The sequence below is a fragment of the Hyla sarda genome, chromosome 8, assembly GCF_029499605.1.
Source record: "Hyla sarda isolate aHylSar1 chromosome 8, aHylSar1.hap1, whole genome shotgun sequence".
In the NCBI taxonomy this organism is placed as follows: Eukaryota; Metazoa; Chordata; class Amphibia; order Anura; family Hylidae; genus Hyla; species Hyla sarda.
In genome coordinates this window covers 200,387,781-200,408,425 of record NC_079196.1, presented here as the reverse complement: position 1 = coordinate 200,408,425, position 20,645 = coordinate 200,387,781, and the positions used below count along the sequence as shown (strand labels likewise).

The 20,645-nt window shown below is 39.9% G+C and overlaps 1 protein-coding gene across 17 annotated transcripts in view; it reads right to left on the bottom strand.

The window, feature by feature from the left end:
• The window catches only part of LOC130283916 (ankyrin repeat and fibronectin type-III domain-containing protein 1-like), a 443,479-nt gene that overhangs the window by 124,455 nt on the left and 298,379 nt on the right, over window positions 1-20,645 (bottom strand). For 13 of the 17 annotated variants that reach the window (XM_056533657.1, XM_056533658.1, XM_056533660.1 and 10 more), the window contains one exon: window positions 3,607-3,735. In XM_056533657.1, the coding sequence (XP_056389632.1) occupies window positions 3,607-3,735 (129 nt within the window). Of the gene's footprint in view, window positions 1-3,606; window positions 3,736-3,863; window positions 3,883-3,939; window positions 3,962-4,075; window positions 4,095-12,751; window positions 12,954-20,645 lie in introns of those variants that run through there. The other 4 variants (XM_056533669.1, XM_056533672.1, XM_056533668.1 and 1 more) reach the window with 4 other exon arrangements.

Below are 20,645 nucleotides of genomic sequence, written 5' to 3'. Positions count from 1 at the left end.
TTACATTACTTATCCTGAAATGATCCTGAGTTGTATCCTGTATTATACTCCAGAGCTGTACTCACTATTCTGCTGGTGGAGTCACTGTGTACATACATTACATTACTTATCCTGTACTGATCCTGAGTTATATCCTGTATTATACTCCAGAGCTGTACTCACTATTCTGCTGGTGAGGTCACTGTGTACATACATTACATTACTTATCCTGAACTGATCCTGAGTTATATCCTGTATTATACTCCAGAGCTGTACTCGCTATTCTGCTGGTGGAGTCACTGTGTACATACATTACATTACTTATCCTCTACTGATCCTGAGTTATATCCTGTATTATACTCCAGAGCTGTACTCACTATTCTGCTGGTGAGATCACTGTGTACATACATTACTTATCCTGTACTGATCCTGAGTTATATCCTGTATTATACTCCAGAGCTGTACTCACTATTCTGCTGGGGAGGTCACTGTGTACATACATTACATTATTTCTCCTGTACTGATCCTGAGTTATATCCTGTATTATACTCCAGAGCTGTACTCACTATTCTGCTGGTGAGGTCACTGTGTACATACATTACATTACTTATCCTGTACTGATCCTGAGTTATATCCTGTATTATACTCCAGAGCTGTACTCACTATTCTGCTGGTGAGATCACTGTGTACATACATTACTTATCCTGTACTGATCCTGAGTTATATCCTGTATTATATTCCAGAGCTGTACTCACTATTCTGCTGGTGGAGTCACTGTGTACATACATTACATTACTTATCCTCTACTGATCCTGAGATATATCCTGTATTTTACTCCAGAGCTGCACTCACTATTCTGCTGGTGGGGTCACTGTGTACATACATTACATTACTTATCCTGTACTGATCCTGAGTTCCATCCTGTAATATACTTGTTACAATGGATCTCCCTCTATTGCAGTGGGCCTCTGGCTGGTTGCAAAACTTAATTTCCTGTTGGCTGTCCGGGCATACCTGGAGTTGTAGTTTTGCAGCAGCTGGAGGCACACTGGTTGGGAAACACTGCTTTATTGTAATGAACAGCACATTTTTTGGTCAGCCTTTTGGAGGTTTCCATTCCCTGACAGCAAGCAGAAGTCTTGAAAACTTGAATAAAGATATTTGCTGATCCAATTATCTTATTTTGACCATACAGAACCCTATATGTCACACAGATGTATACACAGGCCTCATGACAGCAGTTGTACATTGTATACGTCTTTGTGACTCTTGCCAGCATTGCATTTTCCATGGAGGTGACCAGAATGCCAGTTTTTTCGCTTCCTCGGGGCACATTACCTGGTTCGGAAACATTTGGCAGATATGACAATGATGTTAGTTATGAGAGAATGTCAGGCCGGGACATAATTACAAAGCGCACCCTGTCTCTCTCGCTGCGGTTCAGTCCTCGTCATGCACATTGTACATTACTGACACAAGCCAAGTTGTGAAATCACACAATCGGAGCGAAGAAAAAAAAAAAAAAGACGGAAAACCAGTCTCTCCTTTAAGACGGATCAGTACAAGAAGATTCCGGATCACTAATCATTTCCATAGATACACACTGACTACTAGAGGCAGATTGCATAGAAATTCACTGATTTAAAAGGAAGATTCATCTGAGACATTGAAACGCAGTCCAGTCTGTGGTTATCATGTTATAGAGCAGGAGGAGCTGAGCGTTTTGTATGGGAAAAGATTCAGGATAACTAGTCATTTATTTGTTTATACCTCTGCTTGTTCTGGGCTTAGGAGTCCAGTGGGTGGTCCTAATCAGTGACAGTTGGGGCAGCCCACTAGACTCTTAAAGGGCTACTCCGCTGCTCAGCGTTTGGAACAAACTGTTCCGAACGCTGGAGCCGATGCCGGGAGCAGGTGATGTCATAGCCCCGCCCCCTCATGACATCACACCCCTACCCCTCAATGCAAGTCTATGGGAGGGGGCGTGACTACCGTCACGCCCCCTCCCATAGACTTGCATTGAGGGGGCGGGGCGTGACATCATGAGGGGGTGAGGCTTTGACGTCACGAGCTCCCGACTCCAGCGTTCGGAACCCCCTTAAAGAGGTACCCCCTTAAAGGGGTACTCCGGTGAGAAACTTTTTTTTTTTCTAATCAACTGGTGCCAGAAAGTTAAACAGATTTGTAAATTACTTCTATTAAAAAATCTTAATCCTTCCTGTACTTTTTAGCTGCTGAATACTACAGCGGAAATTCTTTTCTTTTAGGAACACAGAGCTCTCTGCTGACATCACGAGCACAGTGCTCTCTGCTGACATCTCTGTCCATTTTAGGAACTGTCCAGAGCACCATATGTTTGCTCTGGGGATTTCCTTTTACCCTGGACAGTTCCTAAAACGGACAGAGGTGTCAGCAGAGAGCACTGTGCTCGTGATGTCAGCAGAGAGCTCTGTGTTTCAAACGGAAAAGAATTTCCACTGTAGTATTCAGCAGCTGATAAGTACTGGAAGGATAAAGATTTTTTAATAGAAGTACTTTACAAATCTGTTTAACTTTCTGGCACCAGTTGATAAAAAAAAAAGTTTTTCACCGGAGTACCCCTTTAAGTCAAGAAGGAGCAGAGATTTAAATGTATAAATTACTAGTTCTAGTGAATCTTTTCCTGCTAATATATATATATATATATATATATATATATATATATGCTCAGCTCTTCCTGCTCTCTAACATGCAACCTACAGATTGGACGGCATTTCCAATATGACAGGTTCTCTTTAGAATATCTGTCGACACCTTCATTCTAGACACTGGTGGAAATCCAAGCACAACCCCCACCATTGACGTCATCTGACACCAGGGTGTCTCCAGCTGGGAGTAGTAGTTCTGTACCAGCTGGAGGCACCCTGGTTGGGAAACACTGCGTTTAAGAATTCTTGTAACGATAGCAAGCTGTCATTCGGATCCTATCCATATCTCTGTCTCTAAGATTGGATGAGGTCAGAAGAACCTCTATCACAAGGGTGTAACCATCAGGCAAAGCAACTAAGGGGGCCTATGGCTTTAAAAAACTAAACCTGGAGGAACCGGGGTACAGAGTGGAGACCAAATCAATCACATGTCCTGGACACACAAGACATGGTGGAGAAGGGTCCTATTCGGAGTTCGGCAATAGGGTCCATCACGCTACCAATTCTGTACTGTAGGTCAATAGTCATCAATCCAGTCCTCAAGGCCCACCAACATTCCAGTTTTTTTTTTTTTTTTTAATAGATCAGGAAAAATTTTTAATCTTGGACTGTTGGTGGGGATGAGGACGAGATACCATGGACAACTGTAGAAGACAACCTTCGTTTCATCCAGTTTTTCAGCTATATCTAACCAACGTCTTGTTTTATCGGAAGACCAACCTTCGTCCCATGACCCTGTTTTAGAATTCTTGTATCACAACCAGTCTGCCATTGGGATCTTATCCATATCTATGTCTTCATTTCATGCAAAACGTACACCCTAACCAAACACCATAAAGCCTACTAAGAACATCCCACATGGCACCAGACCAGAAGGATCTTCTCTATGCCCACCAAGACCCATCCTTATCACAGTGTGGCTCCTTCCCACCATTCTCACCATTCGATGCTCAGAGATCGTGGCCGGAAACTTGGTTCCTCCAGCGGTACAGACTCAGCATCGTTCTTCTTCTCTGATCTTTCCTTGAGTGACAACCTGTGGGTTAGCTTCGAGAATCCTCCGATGGACCTGCGGGTGGGATAAAAAGAGCAGGTGTTACTGGAGCCTCCGGGACAACTCTCATTCTTCTTCACTGCTCTCAGGACCAAGGACAGAGCATCTATTGGTCTTCTCGAAAAGAAAAAAAAACCACATACTTTCTTCTAGTGATGATATCCTAAGCCATGACGGTTTAGCCTTAAATAAGAGAAATGTTGGAGAAGGATACTGTACCGCATTGTATCGGAGGCTATTTATAGAGCCCGTGCACAGACTGTACTGCAGCAGAGAGATGAATCATGGCAGATATGCAGTGTCTGTGCAGGCATATGTAACAAATACCACTGACAGATACATGGACAACCCCTACCAACACACACAAACAACCAGCGCTTGTATGGGCTGCAACGTCAACCTGCCCCCCGGGTGAGGTCCAGGCTTTCAGGATGATCAGAGCCGTGATTGAAAACAATTGTTGCCTGAAGTAACCCTGGAGAAATCCCATTATGTTATCTCAGTAAGATGGTCGCATCCTTTGGGCATGAACTTAGTGCTTGTGTTTATCTGCTGTAGGAGTGCGGAGCCACAGAGAACGTCCGCATCTAGATACAGCTGGGAGCGCTACACAACCAAATGGAGGAATTCAATAACCCCGCTTCATTTCTAAATGCTCTGCGATATGATGAGGAGCGACTCTCACAGGGAAGCCCCATTATGTCTACAAGCGCAATGAATGCTTTATGTGCAGTGATGCCCAGGGTTCTTTTCCTGCCGCTCCTGAGCGCTGACTTGCCGCCCTCATTTGATCCGCCTGTCAATCTACAGATACTTAACCCATAATTATAACCTTTATGGCTCAGTCAATATCAGCTCTATAAAAAACACAGTACAATATGTCTTTCTGCCGTACAGGAGAACTATAGCAAAAGAAAAAGTGAGGAAATATATGTATGAGAATAGATGATAGATAGATATGAGAGAGATAGATAGATATGAGATAGATAGATAGATATGAGATAGATAGATAGATAGATATGAGATAGATAGATAGATAGATAGATATGAGATAGATAGATATGAGATAGATAGATAGATATGAGATAGATAGATATGAGATAGATAGATAGATATGAGATAGATAGATATGAGATAGATAGATATGAGATAGATAGATATGAGATAGATAGATATGAGATAGATAGATATGAGATAGATAGATATGAGATAGATACATATGAGATAGATATGAGATAGATAGATATGAGATAGATAGATATGAGATAGATAGATAGATATGAGATAGATAGATAGATATGAGATAGATAGATATGAGATAGATAGATATGAGATAGATAGATATGAGATAGATAGATAGATATGAGACAGATAGATATGAGATAGATAGATAGATATGAGACAGATAGATAGATATGAGAATAGATGATAGATAGATATGAGACAGATAGATATGAGATAGATAGATAGATATGAGACAGATAGATAGATATGAGAATAGATGATAGATAGATATGAGATAGACAGATAGATAGATAGATAAATATATGATAAATAGATATGAGACAGATAGATATGAGACAGATAGATATGAGATAGATAGATATGAGATAGATATGAGATAGATTCGATAGATAAGATAGATAGATAAATAGATATATTCCAGGAGAGCAGCACTACTACAAAAAGAAAAAATATAAATAAAGAGGGTGCTCGCAGAGGCAAGAGCCTTGGTCAGGGGCTCGTTCAGTATAGCAGTCCAATGATTCCACAGCACACCAAAACGATTCTTTCAAAAATAAATGGTGATTTATTCCATATCCAATGTTACAAATACGCTACGTTTCAGCAGCCTCTCGCCGCCTTGAAAATGGCGGCGAGAGGCTGCTGAAACGTTGCGTATTTGTAACATTGGATATGGAATAAATCACCATTTATTTTTGAAAGAATCGTTTTGGTGTGCTGTGGAATCATTGGACTGCTAGATAAATAGATAGATATGAGATATATAGATAAATAGATAGATATGAGATATATAGATATATAGATATGAGATAGATAGATATAAGATAGATAGATATGAGATAGATAGATATGAGATCGATCGATAGATAGATAGATAGATAGATATGGGATAGATAGATATGAGATAGATAGATAGATATGAGACAGATAGATATTAGATAGATAGATATGAGATAGATAGATATGAGATAGATAGATAGATATGAGAGATAGATAGATAGATATGAGATAGATAGATATGAGATAGATAGATATGAGATAGATAGATGAATAGATAGATATGAGAGAGATAGATAGATAGATATGAGATAGATAGATATGAGATAGATACATCAAGCCAAAAAGAATTCCAGCAGCACATCCGTCAATTCAAGTGAACTTCAGTGGTACTTTATTAACCCATGTCAGATGCAACGTTTCAACGGTATCACACCGTCTTTATCAAGTGTGCTTGATAGATAGATAGATATGAGATAGATATATATGAGATGAGATAGATAAATAGATAGATATGCGATAGATAGATGATAGATAGATATGAGATAGATATATATGAGATGAGATAGATAAATAGATAGATATGAGATAGATAGATAGATGATAGATAGATAGATATGAGATAGATAGAAGATAGATAGATAGATATGAGATAGATATGAGATAGATAGATAGATATGAGATAGATAGATGATAGATGATAGATAGATAGATAGATATGAGATAGATATGAGATAGATAGATAGATATGGGATAGATATGAGATAGATAGATAGATAGATATGATATAGATAGATGATAGATAGATAGATAGATGATAGATAGATATGAGATAGATAGATATGATATAGATAGATGATAGATAGATAGATATAAGATAGATAGATAGATATGAGATAGAATTCTAGATAGATAGATATGATATAGCTAGATAATAGATAATTAGTAGATAATTAGATATCTTGATGATAGATTGATCATCATGGTCAGATATCCTGTGGTCCCAACAAGAGTGAATGGGCCCCAGATGATCTGCTGAATTGGGGACAGTCGGGAGATTGATCAAAACCTGTGCTGAGAAAGTGAGGTGCAGTTGCCCATAGCAACCAATCCGATTGCTTCTATCATCCATAACAAGGCCTCTAAAAAATTAATGATTGGTTGCTATGGGCAACTGCACCCCTTTTCCTCTACACAGGTTTTGATAAATCTCCCCCTATTTTCCTTGATTTCTTCCTGTTCCTGGCCCATTCCCACTACCTGTGACTGCTCCCTTTACTGACCAGAAATCAATTTATAATAGAGTCAGGAGCGGGATTAGACTGGGAAATGGCTTTTACCCAGAAACCCTTGCTGTGGGGAAACATGGGGCGCCCTATGATTAGGTGACAGCTTTTTGTCTGTGAATACGCTCCTAAGTATTCTGTATTAGTTCAGGAGGATTTCAGATTTCATTTCAAGGTGCCACTATGTCTCTGTGGCAGTGTTTCCCAAGCAGTGTGCCTCCAGCTGTTGCAAAACTACAACTCCCAGCATGCCTGGACAGCCTTCGGCTATCCAGGCATGCTGGAAGTTGTAGTTTTGCAATAGCTGGAGGCACACTGGTTCGGAAACATTTTGCTATGAGGGACCCCCGCTTGCTATGCCCCCCCCCCCCCCCCATGTGTAATGGAGAAAAGAGTTGCAAATGGGTTAATGTACAGATCTCCTCAGGCTCGCTTTACGTCGCCGTGTTGAAAGGCTAAAAATCCATAATTATATGTCGTCTGTTTGGAAAAGCTGATTCTGGAAGTATTAACATATTTTCCAGTTATACACTGAGATATTGTCTGGGCTGAAGCAATATTCATGGGAACAGAGCATTAGAATTCATAACCTGATAGTCTGCCGCCCCCCACCCCCAAATGAATCTGGCTGCTGGGAGCTCTGCTCTCATGGCTCTTTCATTGCATACAATTGATGGGTAGAAAGCACTGTCTCCCAACCCGGGTGCCTCCAGCTGCTCCAAAACCACAACTCACAGCATGCCAAGACAGCCAAAGGATGCTGGGAGTTGTAGCTTTGCAACATCCAGAGGTTCACAATATTCATCTCATATCTATCTATATTTTTAAGTATCTATTTATTTCACATATATCTATCCATCTCATATCTATCTATATCATATGTATCTATCTATCTATCTCACATCTATCTCATATCTATCTCCCCCTCCTATATTTATCTATCTATCTCATATCTATCTATCTCATATCTATCTATCTATCTATCTCATATCTATCTATCTCACATCTATCTCATATCTATCTATCTATCACATCTATCTATCTATCTATCTATCACATCTATCTATCTCATATCTATTTATCTGTCTATCTCATATCTATTTATTTATCTATCTATCTATCTCATATCTATCTATCTATCTCATATCTATCTATCTCATATATATCTATCTCATATCTATCTATATCATATGTATCTATCTATCTCACATCTACCTCATATCTATCTATCTCCCCCTCCTATATTTATCTATCTATCTCATATCTATCTATCTATCTATCTATCTATCTATCACATCTATCTATCTCACATCTATCTCATATCTATCTATCTATCTATCTATCTATCGCATCTATCTATCTCACATCTATCTATCTCATATCTATTTATTTATCTATCTATCTCATATCTATCTATCTATCTATCTCATATCTATCTCATATCTATCTATCCTTATATCTATCCTTATATCTATCTATCCATCTCATATCTATCTATCTATCTCATATCTATCTATCAATCTCATATATATCTATCTATTATATCTATATATTTATCTCATATCTATCCTTATATCTATCTATCCATCTCATATCTATCTATCTATCTATCTATCTCATAACTTTCTATCTATAGATTATCCAAAAGATAGGAGCACACCCAAGCAGCATATGGTGAAAGTAACAGAGCTTTATTGGCCCATGTTGTGCAACATTTCGATGGTATCACACCATCTTTGTCAATCTCTCTTATATCTATCTACCTACCTATCTCATATCTATCTACCTATCTCATATCTATCTATGTCATATCTATCTATCTACCTATCTCATATCTATCTCATATCTATCTCTCTATCTATCTATCTCATATCTATCTATCTCATATCTATCTATCTATCTATCTCATATCTATCTCTCTATCTATCTCATATCTATCTATCTATCCCTCATATCGCTTTTCAGGATAAGCTGCCTTATGTGCGTACATGAGGAGCAGCGCTATATAACTTGGATACAGTATTTTTCAGAAGATTTCTGCTCTGCAGGCTTCATCTATAATTTGCAGTTCTCCTAAACTTTTGGAACCCCCTTGGAAAATATAGACATGGTGCTGCTCCTCATGTACACACACAGGGCAGCTTATCCTGAAATGTCACCAGAAATGACAGGTGCGCTTTAATGGTCACATGACATTATTATACATTATACATATTATCTAAAATGTCCTTGGTAATGCAGGTAAGGGCCAGTGAGGGGGCACTGCTAAATCACCACGGTTGGGGGGTCACAGCCAATTCTGGCTATTAGTAAAGAAGATCTCAGATTCTTCCTCTTGGCACTCAGGTTAGTGGCACAGACTAACTGTAAGTCCATCTCTTCTATTGCTCCCCCTTTTTCGATCTGCCGTACGGAATGGGAGTAAAATATGTTAATGAGGTTTAAGAATAGCGCAGCGAGCAGACGCAACCTCACTGCACCTGTCATCGGCTACAGAACAGGTGTACCCAGGGCAGCACATCATCACCACGGATCACTGACCAGTATTAGGTGGTGGGATTACATTTCTGAAGAAAATGCAAAAAACAAAGCCCCGCCAAGACCCACGACCGGCCATACAGAGATTAACCCCCTGATATCTACCTATTAACCCAATAAATGTCATGAGATTCTGCATGCTTATGATCGACAATTCTCCTCCTATCAAAGGAAAAGATAGATAGAAAGATTTGAGATAGATATGAGATAGATAGATAGATAGATAGATATGAGATAGATAGATAGATATGAGATAGATAGATATGAGATAGATATGAGATAGATAGATATGAGATAGATAGATATGAGATAGATAGATATGAGATAGATAGATATGAGATAGATAGATATGAGATACATAGATATGAGATACATAGATATGGGATAGATAGATAGATATGAGATAGATAGATAGATAGATAGATATGGGATAGATACATAGATAGATATAGATATGAGATAGATATATAGATATGAGATAGATAGATATAGAAATGAGATAGATAGATATGAGATAGATATGAGATAGATAGATATAGATATGAGATAGACAGATAGATATGAGATAGATAGATAGATATGAGATAGATAGATATGAGATAGATAGATAGATAGATATAGATATGAGATAGATAGATATGAAATAGATAGATAGATATGAGATAGATAGATATGAGATAGATATGAGATAGATAGATATGAGATAGATAGATATGAGATAGATAGATATGAAATAGATATAGATATGAGATAGATAGATATGAGATAGATATGAGATAGATAGATATAGATATGAGATAGATTGATAGATATGAAATAGATAGATAGATATGAGATAGATAGGATATAGACAGACTATAGGAGGTGTATCTAATGTTCGGATACAAGCAGCAATTACGGGTTTGGTCTCCACATAACGCTTGGTAGATACACCGCAGCGCTCCAAGATAAGGGGAAAAAATGTAACAGTGATGTATTCCATACTCATGAGTAACAAGCAGCGACGTTTCGGCTTATTTCTAAAATTGAGAAAGACTGAAGCTGAAATGTCGCTGCTTGAGTATGGAATACATCACGGTTTACTTTTATCCCCCTTATCATGGAGCGCTGCGGTGGGCTGTGTTCTTGATGTAGATAGGTATACAGTATATACATTGCATATAATTTACATTCTGAGAATGCAAACATCAAATGTGAAACTTTAACAGCACTTCCCACATTAGATATATAAAGGATATCTAGTGGATATGTCACAAATGCCTAATATCTGGGGGCCCCACCTTTGTGACCCCTTATCCTACTGGACGACGTAGAAAAGAAACACTGTCAAACATGGGCACCTGTCTATTGTACTTAATAGTAAAAGTGACCATTGATGGCCGTATAGAGTCAGTAAAGGGTGGTCACCAAATCTCAGTTTTGCCAACAGATAAGAGTCCCATTAGTCAGACATGGGCACTTCTAGGGATAAAAGTGACCACTTATGGCCGTTTAGAGTCAGTGAAGAGTAGTCACCAAACCTCAGTTCTCCCAACAGATAAGAGTCTTATTAGTCAGACATGGGCACCTCTCGATCGTTCTCAATGGTAAGAGTACCTATTGATGGCTTTATTGAATCATTAAAGAGTGGTCACCAAGTGTCAGTCCTCCTACCAGATGAGGGTCCCATTAGTCAGACATGGACTCTTTTACTGGTAAAAATGACCACTGATAGCCGTATTGAGTCAGTAGAGGGTGGTCACCAAACCTCAGATCTCCCAACAGATGAGGGTCCCATTAGTCAGACATGGGAACTTTATGGTAAAAGTGACCATTGATGGCCATATTAAATCAGTGAAGGGTGGTCACCAATGCTCAGTTCTCCAAATAGATGAGGGTCCCATTAGTGAGACCTCCTGTGCATATGCCAGGACTGCATTAGACCGCTATACCCCTTTAAAGAACCATTAAAGTTGGGTCAGTGAATGTTCTGTACGTCCAAGTTGTAAGATCGTGGCTTCTCAGGTGTTATATGAAAAGGGATGGGGGGCCACATACCTTGTGACTGGTGCACACAGAACTAAATGTATCTAATAGATAAGTTGCCCAGGCAGCTTCATTCTATGTGGAAATGATTTCATCCGACAAATTATTTCATTACGACACCTCCCCTACGTAATCCTGGACTGTTTCATTCAGAACTGGTTATAGGATATAATATAGAACAGTGGTTTCAAAACTGTGGACCTCCAGATGTTGCAAAAACTACAGGTCCCAGTGGAGTTGTAGCTATGCAACATCTGGAGGTCCACAGTTTGGAGACCACTGAAAAAGTACAACAAGACCAATGCCCGCCATCCTTCCATACAGCGCCGCGTACACGTCCGAGGTTCTTATTAATAGAGAGACATGCACAAGGGCCAAGAAAGGTAATGAGAGTTACCTTCCCCGAGCAGAGAAGAGTTATTGCGGGATAACATAAGCCGGGGGGCTGTAACTCCATCCTGCGGACGACGTCTTCTGGACCCGAATCAAATAATGGGGAAAAAAAACTGCATGAAAATGACAGGCGGGTGTATGTAGCAAATGAGAACAACAGATGGAGAAGGGGATAGGAGTCTCTTGACCGGGTGTCCTGTGTTCCTGTTCCGAGCAGGATCTGCCCACCACCTGTTGGGGGTTAATCTATGAAGCAATGTCTTGGTTTTTTATCCTCTACTGTATCTATTTCTGCCAGTCTGTCTTTGCAAGAACTTTGCACTGGGTTTAATTGTAGCAATTAATATCATTCTGTAACTCTATCTATCTATTTCATATCTATCTATCTCATATCTATCTATCTATTATCTATCTATCTATCTATCTATCTCATATCTATCTAACTATCTATCTCATATCTATCTTTCTGTCTCATATCTATCTCATATCTATCTATCTAACTATCTATCTCATATCTATCTGTCTCATATCTATCTATCTCATATCTATCTCATATCTATCTATCCATCTATCTCTCATATCTATCTATCTCATATCTATTTATCTCATATCTATCTAACTATCTATCTCATATCTATCTATCTATCTATCTATCTCATATCTATCTATTTCATATGCATCTTATATCTATCTGATATGTATGTGTCTATCATCTATCGTACCATGCACAGTGTTCCCCATTCCCGCTGACTTGCATTAACACTTACCTGCTATTACTCTACCTTGACTCTTCGTCCACCTCCGGAGGAACCTAAGATCCGTGAACATCATCCCTGCACATCAGTCATGTAGAGGGACTTGATGCGTCACCTGTGGTCCTGTCCATCAGCACACCCCTCAGTGGCCATAGACGCCCCGTGGGCTCCCCTCGTACCTATGGCTGCTCACCTCTCTATCCCTCGTTCTCTCGTTCTCACTCTTTTCTGCCCCTCTCCGTCTGTCTTTTTTTCCCGATCTTGTTTCTATAGAAACTAGATTAGCTGGGGGAGGGGGGGGGGGGGTCGACTGTAACGGCCCCATGTGACTAAGATTCCGACACTGAAAAATCTCTTTGCGTTTTTTTTTTCTGGATACAGGCTTCTTTACATAACAACAAGCCATTGTCGCTGGTACCCAAGAAGTGTGAAAAGGGTGATGGGGAGAGAGGTCGTCTCTTGGGTTAATAAGATGGGAGGGTGAATGGGCCCGGAAAGTTCCTCCACTTATCTCCACGTATCTGCGGAGCACCAGCCTGTCATCAGTGGTGCTGGAAGTTGTAGGTGATGCCTATAGGAGCCACAATGTCACTGAGCTAGACTAATGCATAGAGTTCTGAAGTGTAATACATGATCCAGTCATCCATTATGCATATACATGACAAGGTGATCCATTATACACATACATGATCCAGTCATCCATTATACACATACATGATCCAGTCATCCATTATACACATACATGATCCAGTCATCCATAATACACATACATGATCCAGTCATCCATTATACACATACATGATCCAGTCATCCATAATACACATACATGATCCAGTCATCCATTATGCATATACATGACAAGGTGATCCATTATGCACATACATGACCAGGTGATCCATTATACACATCCATGATCAGGTGATCCATTATACACATACATGATCAGGTGATCCATTATACACATCCATGATCAGGTGATCCATTATACACATACATGACCAGGTGATCCATTATACACATCCATGATCAGGTGATCCATTATACACATACATGATCAGGTGATCCATTATACACATAGATAACCAGTTGATCCACTATACACATACATGATCCAGTCATCCATTATGCATATACATGACAAGGTGATCCATTATACACATATATGATTCAGTCATCCATAATACACATACATGATCCTGTCATCCATAATACACATACATGATCCAGTCATCCATAATACACATACATAATCCAGTCATCCATAATACACATACATGATCCAGTCATCCATAATACACATACATGATCCAGTCATCCATAATACACATACATGATCCAGTCATCCATAATACACATACATGATCCAGTCATCCATTATGCATATACATGACAAGGTGATCCATTATACACATACATGATCCAGTCAACCATAATACACATACATGCTCCAGTCATCCATAATACACATACATGATCCAGTCATCCATAATACACATACATGATCCAGTCATCCATAATACACATACATGATCCAGTCATCCATTATGCATATACATGACAAGGTGATCCATTATACACATACATGATCCAGTCAACCATAATACACATACATGATCCAGTCATCCATAATACACATACATGATCCAGTCATCCATTATGCACATACATGACCAGGTGATCCATTATACACATCCATGATCAGGTGATCCATTATACACATCCATGATCAGGTGATCCATTATACACATACATGATCAGGTAATCCATTATACACATAGATGACCAGTTGATCCATTATACACATACATAACCAGGTGATCCACTATACAGATACATGATCCAGTCATCCATTATGCATATACATGACAAGGTGATCCATTATACACATACATGATCCGGTGATCCATTATACACATACATGACCAGGTGATCCATTATACACATAAATGACCAATTGATCCATTATACACATACATGACCAGGTGATCCATTATACACATAGATGACCAGTTGATCTATTATACACATCCATGACCAGGTGATCCATTATACACATACCTGACCAGGTGATCCATTAGACACACACATGACCAGGTGATCCATTATACACATACACAACTAGGTGATCCATTATACACGATCAGGTGATCCATTATAAACATACATGACCAGGTGATCCATTATACACATACATGGTCAGGTGATCCATTATAAACATACATAACCAGGTGATCCATTATACACATACATGATCAGGTGATCCATTATGACACACAAGCATAACCAGGTGATCCATTATACACATACACGATCAGGTGATCCATTATACACACACATACATGACCAGGTGATTCATTAGGTTAACTGAGGTGTGCACCTCAGTTAACCCAAATTTTTCATTTCCTCCCCGTTTGAGCCTTCCAACGGTTGAAGTTTTTCCCATGTGATCCATTATACACATACTTGAGCTGGTGATCCATTATACACATACATGACCAGGTGATCCATTATAAACATACATAACCAGGTGATCCATTATACACATACATGATCAGGTGATCCATTATGACACACAAGCATAACCAGGTGATCCATTATACACATACACGATCAGGTGATCCATTATACACACACATACATGACCAGGTGATTCATTATACATACACATTTTCAGGTTATCCATTATAGACATACATGACCAGGTGTTCCATTATACATACACATGATTAAGTGATCCATTATATATACACATGACCAGGTGAACCATTATACATATGTATGACCAGATGATCCATTATACACACACGACCAGGTGATCCATTATACATATACATGATCAAGTGGTCCATTATACAGACACATGATCAGCTGATGTATTATACACACACTATCAGGTGATCCATTATACATATACATGATCAGGTGATCCATTATACATACACATGATCAGGTGATGTATTATACACACATGATGTGTTGATCCATTATACACATACATAACCAGATGATCTATTATACACACACGACCTGGTGATCCATTATACATAAACATGATCTGGTGATCACCTATACACACACGTGATCAGGTGATCCATTATACACATACATGATCAGGTAATCTATTATACACACACACATGACCTGGTGATCGATTATACATACACATGATCTGGTGATCACCTACACACACACACACACACACACACACGTGACCAGGTGATCAATTATACACATACATGATCAGGTAATCTATTATACATACACATGACCTGGTGATCCATTATACATACACATGATCTGGTGATCCATTATACACATACATGATCAGGTAATCTATTATACATACACATGACCTGGTGATCCATTATACACACACACACGTGATCAGGTGATCCATTATACACATACATGATCAGGTAATCTATTATACACGCACATGATCTGGTGATCCCTTATACACATACATGATCAAGTGATCCATTATACACATACATGACCAGGTGATCCATTATACACATACATGATCAGGTAATCTATTACACACACACATGACCTGGTGATCCATTATACATACACATGATCTGGTGATCCATTATACACATACATGATCAGGTAATCTATTATACACACACATGACCTGGTGATCCATTATACATACATATGATCTGGTGATCACCTACACACACACACACGTGATCAGGTGATCCATTATACACATACATGATCAGGTAATCTATAATACACACACATGATCTGGTGATCCCTTATACACATACATGCTATATAATATATGTTATATGAGAATCCCTGCTGCATTACAGTGAACGGCAGTTCATCCTTACTCTTCAGCACTGCTCTGTCAGGGACAGTAAGATGAGATAGTGACGGACAGCTGCAGTGCGCATCACCAGGGCCCAGCATGGTAAAATATATACAGATCCATTCAGTGCACAGTAGGGCGAGTGCATGTGTGATGCCAACAACTACTTTCTACATGATGAGGGTTGGACACCACAGACCCAAGAAAAGCTGTTGCAAAACTACAACTCTCAGCATGCTCGGACAGCATACGGCTGTCCGGGCATGCTGGGAGTTGTAGTTTTGCCACAGCTGAAGGTCCACAGTTTGGAGACCACTACACTAGGGTGTATACAACCCTTTATTGGTTGAGACACATTGGGGGGTCCACGCATTAGTCCCCAGTAGCTTCCAGCAGCACCCTCACATGTCACGGACAATCTACACAGTGATCCGTCTCACTATACATCATGGATTGTGGTAAACTTTCCCCATCACACATGTATGCCGCTTCCTGTACTGCAAATCTGCTGACAAGTAATAGAAGCAGCATTTTTCCCTGCTCCCCAGAGCATGCCTTAGGGGTCCATTTCACTGTATGAAGTATAATCCCATTTGTCAGCACTCACGGTATAAGCATCACTGCTTAACCCTTGTCACCTGAATCACACAGGGGTCCGTACTGTTTCAAGAGTTAAAGGGGGTTATCCAGGAAAAAAAACTTATATATATATATATATCAACTGGCTCCAGAAAGTTAAACAGATTTGTAAATTACTTCTATTAAAAAATCTTAATCCTTTCAGTACTTATGAGCTGCTGAAGTTGAGTTGTTCTTTTCTGTCTAAGTGCTCTCTGATGACACCTGTCTCGGGAACTGTCCAGAGTAGAAGCAAATCCCCATAGCAAACCTCTTCTACTCTGTGCAGTTCCCGAGACAAGCAGAGGTGTCAGCAGAGAGCACTGTTGCCAGACAGAAAAGAACAACTCAACTTCAGCAGCTGATAATTATTGGAAGGATTAAGACTTTTTAATAGAAGTAATTTACAAATCTGTTTAACTTTCTGGAGCCAGTTGATATAAAAAAAAAAGTTTTTCCTGGAATACCCCTTTAAAGCACTAAACATCTACTATCTAGTATTACATGAAAGCACAGCGAGCTTGTTGCTGTGATGTATTTGCTTTTAGGTTATTATAGGATACAGTATCCGTGATTAAAGAAGAAGTCCAGTGGTAACAAATTTATCCTGCGGATAGGGGATAAATGTCTGATCGCGGGGGTCCCAGCGGTCGGACCCCCTGCGATCTACCGTACGGGGCCCCAAGTCGGTGCTGTTAGAGCGTGTTTTATACCAGCAGGTCAGGTGGTACAAACACGCCCCCTCCATTTAACTCTATGGGAGAGGTGGAGACACAGCGTTCCTGTATCTCTGTTTCTCCCATAAGAGATGAATGAAGGGGGGTGTTTGTACCAGCTGACCTGCTGTAAGCGAAACATCACACACAACAGTTTAGCCAGGGCCAAGTCGGAGCCCTGTACGGGAGATAGCGGGGGTCCAAGCGGTCGGACCCCCCCGTGATCAGACATTTATCCCCTAGACCTCTCGGAAATGCATTGGCATCTATGGAGATGGGAGCAGCCCACTACAGATGGATTCTGTCCCGCCCCCCCCCCCCCCTATAATTACTCCCTAATTATCCTCGGCCGAAATATTTCTGTAGTGTGAATGAGCCCTTATGTATCGTAAGGGGGGGGAGTCCAGTGTTGTCTAAGGCTGAGTTCACACTAACCTGAGGCTATGTTTCCACATGACATCCCACATGACGGGAAACGCAGATGGGCAGGGACTTGCAGCCAAAATACACAGAATTGAATCCATATTATGCTAGTGTGAACTCAGTCTTAGAGTAAGTTATAAAAGGCTTTCCCTCTTTCAACATTCCCTTTTGGTTAGACGTTACCCCAACAAGCGCACTACTCCCAGAATCCTAAGTGATCAGCAAGGGCAGGAAGTTTTTATTAACTCCGCTGCTCAGCGTTTGGAACAATCTGTTCCAAACGCTGGAGCAGGCAGCTCGTGATGTCATAGCCGCGCCCCTTCGTGATGTCACGCCCCCTCCCTTAGACTTGCATTGACGGGGGCGGGTGTGACGTCATGAGGGGGCGGGGCTATGACTTCACAAGCTCCCGGCGCCAGCTCCAGCGTTCGGAACAGTTTGTTCCAAACGCTGAGCAGCGGAGAAACCCTTTAATTTTTCTAAAAAAAATTTACAGCACCACCACAGGAGAGATGAAGTACTACACAGTTCTAATTAAAATGAATAGGCTGTCTGTACAAGCATGGCCAGGCTGGGTCCTCCTCTTTCTGGCTATTTGAAAATCGGGCTTTCTAATCCAGAGAACCCCTTTAAGAATATGGTGACTGTGATATTGGAGTGAATCCCAAAGCAACCAATGAATAAAAATGTTCAGACTTAAAGGGGTATTCCAGGAAAAAACTTTTTTTATACATATCAACTGGCTCCAGAAAGTTAAACAGATTTCTAAATTACTTCTATTAAAAAATCTTAATCCTTTCAGTACTTATGAGCTTCTGAAGTTAAGGTTGTTCTCTCTCGGGAACCGCCCAGTTTAGAAGCAAATCCCCATAGCAAACCTCTTCTAAACTGGGCGTTTCCCGAGACACGTGTCATCAGAGAGGACTTAGCCAGAAAAGAACAACCTTAACTTAAGAAGCTCATAAGTACTGAAAGGATTAAAGGGGTATTCCAGGCTAAAACTTTTTTTATATATCAACTGGCTCCGGAAAGTTAAACAGATTTGTAAATTACTTCTATTAAAAAATCTTAATCCTTCCAATAGTTATTAGCTTCTGAAGTTGAGTTGCTATTTTCTGTCAAACTGCTTTCTGATGACTCACGTCCCGGGAGCTGTCCAGCTCCTATGGGGATATTTTCCCATCATGCACAGCTCCCGGGACGTGACATCATCATTGAGCAGTTAGACAGAAAACTTCAGAAGCTAATAATTATTGGAAGGATTAAGATTTTTTTAATAGAAGTAATTTACAAATCTGTTTAACTTTCCGGAGCCAGTTGATATATAAAAAAAAGTTTTTTCCTGGATAACCCCTTTAAACATCATAAAACTTGCCCCTTTATTTTAAGAGGCTAATATAAAGCTGAAAGATGTAAAAGCAAAAAAAAAAAAAATCCCTTATATAAAGTAGAAAACAACATGGCAGCAATTTAGGAGGTAAGAGGAGGTGAGTGATATGGGTGCAGTGATGGCGCCAGCTCATGTGTCACGTACTTCTCCGCTATGGTGGTCCATAAAGTAAATACAAATAAGAGAAATTCTGGAGGATCCTTTTCAGCCCATACAGTCAGCAGAGCTGGCGACCTGCCTCACATGGACTGTAATAATATCTAGGGGAAATGTTAGTCACTGACTGTCTCATTCTTTACAAATGTAATTATATATCAGGGAGGTGAGAAGAAAATGCGGTAAAAGATGATATGAGTTTATGTGATGACGGAGTACAATGCATTCCGTAAGGTTTCAGACCCTTTCATTTTTTCACATTTTTTTTTAATGTTGGGGCAAAAAATAAAAATTAATCCAAATTTTTCCCATTTTTCTACACTCAGTACCCCATAATAAGAATGTGGAAACAGAATTTTAGATTTTTAATGCACATTTTTTTTTAATAATATTTTTGCATTCACATAAGTATTCAGACCCTTTGCTATGACACTTGATATTTAGCTCTGGTTCCTCCCGTTTCTCCTGACCCTCTCTGAGAGGTCATCTGTGGTAAATTCAGGTGATTGGACAGGATTTGGAAAGACACAGTCCTGTCTATATAAGGTCTCACAGCTGACGATGTACCGTATTTTTCCGCCCTATAGGACGCTCCGGCATATAAGACGCACCCAATTTTAAATAGAATACAATGTAAAGTATAGGTCACAGGGATCTTCAACCAGCGGACCTCCAGATGTTGCAAAACTACAACTCCCAGCATGCCCGGACAGCCGTTGGCTGTCCGGGCATGCCGGGAGTTGTAGTTTTGCAACATCTGGAGGTCCGCAGGTTGAAGACCAC